Raw genomic sequence first — 7,202 nt, 5'->3', positions numbered from 1 at the left:
TGCCTTACATCAGAGTGCTTGGGAAGACAACTGTAACAAGAGTAATAGATAAAATTTTCTAATGATGTTTGACACAGTGATCTTTGTTGTTTACCGTTACCAAAATCTTTATTTGGCACAAATGCAGCATATCTGAACTTAATTCTACTTGAATTCTAAATGAAGCTCAAAATGAATTGAAAATAGTATCCAGCATACAGGTGATGACCGGTAACTTCAAGGTCAGATTCTTAATGAATTCCCATGTAAATTGAATGTTTTTATACATTCTGTGGTTGTTTTTTTTAAATTTATTGCAATGTTACTTTCTCTCAACTGTGAAAATCAATTAACTTAAATATAAAGTATAAAATTCCCATTTTCCTTGTAGATGGCCGAATCAGAACCTCAGGAAGGAAACTATGAAAACCTGGTAAAGGCAGTGGAGGACCTGAAGAGGGACTTAGAAAAACTTATGGAGGAAATGGAAAAACTAACAGGTACAAGTCATTACTACAAAAGAATGATATGCATTTGTCTACTAGCCTGAAGATATTGAAGATTTATTATTTCTATTTATTGCTGTAAATTTCTGTGTGATAGAAATGTAAGTGGAAACAATCACCATCAACTAATGCCCTAACGTCCTTAATTGGGAGAAAGCATGCAAACAATCTAGAAGTTTTGGATGGCTCAGAGTTGAAAATTAATAGGTGATGGATGCTCAGTTCAGAGTGGTGGTTGAAAACTGAAATAATACTAAGGTATTTAATGTGTAATTATTGAAATATGGTATGTAAAATGAAACTTAATTCTGAAAAATGGTGGGATACATAGCACCTCTCAGGTCAGTGCATGACGTGTTTTAATTCCTCAGCTAGAATAAAGACTCCTGTGCAAATCTAATCTTAGTCCTGTATGTATGGAGAGGACTGTGTATTCCTCTCCATGTTCTGCAACAATTCTATCAGAAACTGTATGCAACTAACAAGAATAGATGGAAACTGTTAATTAAACTATTTGTAATTAAACACAATTTATGAGTGCCATTGAGAAAACTACAGTCAATTTATGGTAAAACAAAAGGGAAAGTATGAAATAAGTGCTAAAACTATTTGCTCTGCTTTATCAGATACTCATTATTTCAATACCAGTTTCATTATTTAGGTAGTTGTTAAAACCTTTCATCTCTATGCTGCAGCCTTTTTGGTCTTACTCTTCCTTACCCAACACAAGCCTTCTAACCGTAACTGATCTAGAGGGAGGATTCTTTGGTTCATTTATTTTAAGTCTGTTGAACCCTTCTTTTTAATTATATGTTTTGTTGTAATTTTTAGGTAAAGCGTCTATCTACCTTTTGTAATTTACATAATTGTACTTCCATTCTGAAGTATTTTGAGACATTATTATAAAGAAGTAATACTGAACAGTCTTTTATGCAATCTTCAGTATTACTGTGGGCAGTTTCCACTTCATTTTACAACAGGCCTTCTCTGACATAAGATCTGAACTGTAATAATTCAGGTCCTTTATTCATTTATTGAATCAGCTATTGCTTTTATTTAGCCAGATTTCCTGGCTTAGTACTGTCTGTCGGGTTTGTAGTGCAGGCAACCTGGATGGCATATGACATGGTAGTCATACGTACCAACCCAGATCTAGCCAACTCCACGAAGCGTTTGGAAGATGCCTTCCTGAGTTGCAAAGAAGAGATAGAGAAGAAATGGCAAGAGGTGCTAACAGAATCTAAAGGTGAAGAGCAAAAAGAGGAATAAATTTAATTCAGTCATGCTGGCAGAAGAACTACATCCCTTGGAAAATCACTCCAGTCTTTTTGTTTTCCAGCTGTGGAGGTTTCACAAACATTGTGGAAAATGGATTTGCTTTCATCTTGCTAAAACTACTTAAAACTATACATCTATGGAAGTAATTTAGTGAGATTACACATATATATATATGTATTGTTGAATAAAAGGTAAAAATGTCTATTTTTATTACACTTATCAGTAATCCTTGTAGCGTGTGTGCATACACAACCTGCATGCCTTTTTTCTTCCTGAAAGACCACACTCACTTTGTTTCCAATATACATAGAATTATTTTGACACCTGAACAAATTGGGGAAGAAGCAGAGGGGGTGCTTTGAACATCACAGTAGTATTGTACCAGCAAATGCCTTTCAAGGAAAACCAAAGAATTACTCTCCCCCAATGAAAAACAGGTGAAATTCTAGATTTGCAGATAGATTGAGTTAGTTTGATGTGGGATTGCCAACCAGGTGTTCAGTTACACAATTTTATTATTCAGATAGCTCAGCTGTAGTTGTTTCATTTTATTTCCTGGGATTTTTAACCATTTCTTTGGTCTTGTTTTCCCAGAAAGATTGTTCTTCTCAAACCCTTTGAAGGTAGCACATCTCATCTAAGAAAAAATTGTTTACCGTTACAGACTGCACTGTGTGTAGTGTAGTCTGTGGGACTGCTGCAGAAACCAAATTAACCGTGTTCTAAAACATGCTTTTATCCATATGGTCCTACTGTGCAATATTAAAAAAGGAAGAAAAGATTAAAAAATTAGTCTTTTGTAGTCAAGACTGTGGATTAAGAGCACCACCTTGTGGCTTGCAGTTAATGTATAAACAAGTATTTTATCTGAGATGGAAGTCAATGCAAGTTTTGAGAAGGAGCTTTCCTTTTATTAAAAATCAGTCTCTTTCAACTAGAAAGTAAGCACTATGTAGCAAGTGAGTGCATCTCCATCTTCTTTGAAGAGGTATTTAATGATTCAAATCACGTGTAAATAATCTGTCAAAAGTTTGCCAGCAGTAACCCAGATTGCTGGGTTAACATCTCTTAATCCTCCCCCACCAAAGATTTCTGTAATGAAAACCATCAGCAGCAGTTTAGCTTTATTTTCACTCTCACTGAACTCCACTTTTGTGATGTTAGGCCATACAGCAGTTACTCACAGGTGCTTCCCAGACTGGAGGCAGAGCATGCTTCTGCAAAACCGCTAGAGAAGCAAGAGAACTTGGCATCAGTGTACTGCCAACCTGTATGCCGAATAGAGCAGTAAGGAATTCTGTTTCCTTAGTTATTCATTCCTTAGCCTCTATTAAGTAACACTTAGTAAACGTGTCACAAGTGAGTTGAAATATTTTTTTTCTTGTTGTGCAGACACATGGACAGGTATGAAATCTGTATTCACCCCAGTTCATTTTACGTGGGTAGACAGGCTGAGTCTTCCTGCCACCGCTAGCTATCAGCTTTAATCAAGAAGTATGTGAAGCTTAGCAAAAAGGTTACAGACTTGACCCTTAAAAAATAATCAAGGATAGTAGACGTGCCAGTGTTTTAACACTGCAATGCGTTTACTGTCCTTTTCACAAAAAATTTACTCATTTTAGTTATGTACTTAACCTCTCAGCAAGGCAAGGGTTGGATGCTTAAGAGGAAGCTATCCCACAGCCATCAAACCTGAGCCATATGTTGTCTGGTCCAGATAGTCTGTAATGGTGTACCTCAAAGTACATTTCTCTTCTGAATGTAAAAAGCTATCTTGCCTGTAGAATGGAGGTGTGCAAAGTGTCCTGCAGCCCCTTTTTGTCTAGCAGCTCAGGTGCTACTGCATTCACCAGACCTAGCTGGATTCTCAGCACTGTTTAGTTTTCATTAACAGTTTCTTACCAAGAAACAGACAAGACTTAGCTAAAAGGCCAATATGCAGCCTCCCAGGAAATTTTGATGGTGGAAACTGTGCCCTCTCCCAGTGTAAAACAACTGAGAAGGGACAGTGGACATTTCACATGTCCACTTAGGATCTCAGTCCTTGTCAGAACATGCCTAGAGCTCCTTTTAGAAAATTTAATTTATTGCTAGTGCTTTCCAGTCCTTGATTATTATAGACCCATTCTCATTAGCTCAGAAAGGCTAAAGAAGAGAATCCATACTAGCTGTTTTACTTGTTGGCATAAATGGTTTCAGAATTTCGGTCCAGATCCTTGCAGCAATTTTTCCTGAAATGTGTATGGAGAAATTATCGAACCTCTAACAGCCCTAATTACACATACCATTATTACAATGATGTTCTTTTTGCTGGCATTCTTAGCAGAGAAGCAAAGACCTTATTGAGAACAAAGGGGGTGAACAACATTCCTTCTGAGTCAGTCATTTCCTCCAGGGCAAGGACTATACCACCTAGGCACTAACAGCATGAAAATGGCAGTGCCTTTTCTGTGTGCATTCCATTAATACCGATTTCTTTTTTTATAGCGCTGCCTCCTCCCTGCTTCTGCATTACTGTAAAATGCATTTACATTTTTCCAACAAAAAGCATGGTATTATATTTTCTTATTTTTCTGTTTCTGATAAGCTACTAGTTTTCTGTAGATGCTCTGGGTTTGGATCATCAGAATATGCACGTAGGCAGTAAGATTACAAAGTTTTGAGGTGATGTAATTTTACACATGGATTGAGGTCAGCTAGCAACTAGGAAATTCTCTTTGGCTCCTCAGAAAGTCAAACGGTGAAAAAAGGACACATGGCATCTTCCCATTTATAGAAAGCCAGACTGAATAAAGGCATGTGGAGATACTAGTTAGAGCAGGTTAGTTTAGTGACTGTTTAAGCTCTCACATCACATTTGGGATACCATCCCAAGGTTGTGAAATTACTGGGATTTTACTTGTAGTTTGTTATATATACACCACCACTGCATTACACAGAGCATTTTAAAGGAAGAGCAGCAAGATTTAGAGGCCATTGAAAACTTAACAGCACTGTCCAAGTCACGGACAAAAATGTGAGTATCGTGTAATCTAAGTGAAAATAATTGGCTGGACCAACACACTGAGCAGTAACTACAGAACACAGACCTGATAAGCTTTTGGAAACAAAACTTATTACAGGTACACTGTACAAAGCATATTTTGACTCTTACCACTGAACTGCTGTTAGCTAGTACGTTAAGTGTGGCTGCACCTCAAGGCAGTCTTAAAGTAGAGTTCCAGGCTGATACCAACCACTTAACTGAGCTAGGACTGCATGGATCTTCACACATTTAACCCACACTCCAAATTGAGAGCAGATCTCTTTCTGTACTACAGGCACAAACTTTATGGCCAGTCATCCTTAGGATTCCTGACTTAATTCTAAGGGCCTACATGGTCCTACAAAAGTCACATTTTAGAATTCAAAACTCCAGACTGATAGCCTAGCATTGAAGAATGCATTTTGACAATAGTCAGGAAACATGAAGCAGCTCTGAACTCAGTGACAACCTTCTATAGGTCTTTCCTATCGCATTTTAAAACCTCACTGTATTAGAAGTTAATTATTCATCTCATCAGCTGGTGGTATTAAGTCATCAGGATCAATTGTCTGCTCCATGCATCACCGTCTAGCTCTAAGACTCAAAAATCAAATCACAGCTGCATTGCTCCACTGTCAGCAGCACAAAATGAAGAGTTCAAGCTGCCACTCCAAAACTTTCATCTCCTTTACACTTGAGCAAGGATCCCACTGCCACTTGGCTTGTGCAGCTGCTGTCAACAACTTTGCTACCCAAATCACATCCAAGTTCATGCTAGTATTCTATGGGGGAAGCTTCAAGCATGTGCCCCTGGCATGAAGTAAGTATGCACACAGCTTGCCATAAGGGTTGTGAAATCAAGTTGGGGTGGTTTTTTGGGGTTTTGTTTTTTTTTGGTGTCATTTTTATGTAGCACAAACTTATTTCCAAGGTTTTTCCAACTGCAGCACAAAGTCTGTTCACTTCCAAGTTATTTGTTGCACCTGCATACAGTCCTCCCACAGAAGTGGATGGTAAGGGCTTGCACATAGATATGTTACTGCTCAGTGCAGAAGTTTACAGGACACTTCTCTGAATCAGTGAATATCTTGTCATTGCAAGACCATCGTGTTTAAATGAAAACAGTGCACAGACAGAGGCCTACAGAACTTTCTTCTTCCCTTTTTTGTCCTTCTCAAGCCACAGAGTATGTTTTTGTGGCTAAGCAGCAGTAGACAGCAGCCTTCCCAAGCAAACAGCCTGGTTACAGTCAAGGCAGGCAGAGTATTATGAAAACACTATAAAATGATTACACTATAAAAGTGTAATCCTCTCCAAGTGTAAGCCCTTATAAGTGCCCATGAAAGGGAAGAATGCTGGAATGAGAATGAACATAGCAGAAAAAACCCCAGTGGCTCCAAGTAGGTATAAAAGCATGTTAATTACTCTGCAAATTCAAAATCCTTGTAGCTGAAAGTCTTAAACAAAAGAACACAAACTAAGCACTCATCTGAAGTTCTACTTGAGGCAAGTAACCCATAGCCTTAGTTACAGGTACACAAGCACCACAGTTGCCAAGAGAACTGACCCTCAATCCTGAGCACCAGTTCTGTATTTCTTCAGCCAAAGTTCAGCCAACAAGAGAACAAGCAGCCTAGTAAGGGCACAATTTATGCCCAGCCTGCAGATTCTAAAAAGTACTTTCAGTAAGTGCTTTAGACTTGCTAGACTTGAGCCTGTATTTTCATAACCAGGAACTCCGGGATGAAGACTATTGTCAGTCACAAGCTTCTGCTTTATGCCAAGATTCCTTTTATCACAAAATTAGGACTTGAAGAAGAGAGAACGAGATACTAGGACACTACTTGCATCTCTCCTTCAATTAATCCTTTCATAAAATAAAAGATAGCTAGTTAGGTACCTGTGTTAAACTGATTCAATCTGACCTACCTTTTTGCAGAGATTAAGAAAATTCTATTTGACCTTATTTTTGGCCTTTAAAGTCTCACTTTAAAGAAAAGCACTTTTGAACAACTGAAGGCAGTTCAAGAAGTTTGTATGACAAATTCTGCAGTTATGTTTTACTATTTATGAATCTTACATCTGTTTATTATGATAAAACAGCTAACCTCTCCCCAATCTGCCTGAAATAAATTAGGTTCTGAACAACACACTGAAGCCTACAAACAATTATCCTGCTCAAGAATTTTTAAAAGGTGCATTGCTTACACTTCCCTCACCTTATTAGGTTTCATTTTGTGTCTCAACAGCCATATTCATCTTCCAAGGAAAGACATTAGAATACCACCATGTCCATCACAACACATGTCCCAGTCTACAGCTTACCAGGTTTGGTTCAGAAACTCAAGTCTCACAGCAATCCTTGATTCGATGTATGTTTTGGAACTGCTGTGTAAGTGATCCAGTGCTGCAAT

The 7,202-nt window shown here is 38.0% G+C and overlaps 1 protein-coding gene across 1 annotated transcript; it reads left to right on the top strand.

Moving 5' to 3' along the window:
- The first annotated feature begins 370 nt into the window (after positions 1-370).
- On the top strand, positions 371-1,915 carry SYCE3 (synaptonemal complex central element protein 3). The gene is made up of 2 exons (XM_037389993.1): positions 371-479; positions 1,585-1,915. Exons 1-2 carry the CDS (start codon positions 371-373, stop codon positions 1,752-1,754), a joined length of 279 nt encoding a protein of 92 aa, XP_037245890.1. The 3' UTR covers positions 1,755-1,915.
- Positions 1,916-7,202: the final 5,287 nt, after the last annotated feature.

This window comes from Falco rusticolus, chromosome 5, assembly GCF_015220075.1.
Source record: "Falco rusticolus isolate bFalRus1 chromosome 5, bFalRus1.pri, whole genome shotgun sequence".
Taxonomy (NCBI): Eukaryota; Metazoa; Chordata; class Aves; order Falconiformes; family Falconidae; genus Falco; species Falco rusticolus.
Note: the sequence above shows the minus strand (reverse complement) of the source record. Positions and strands in the feature narration are given on the sequence as shown.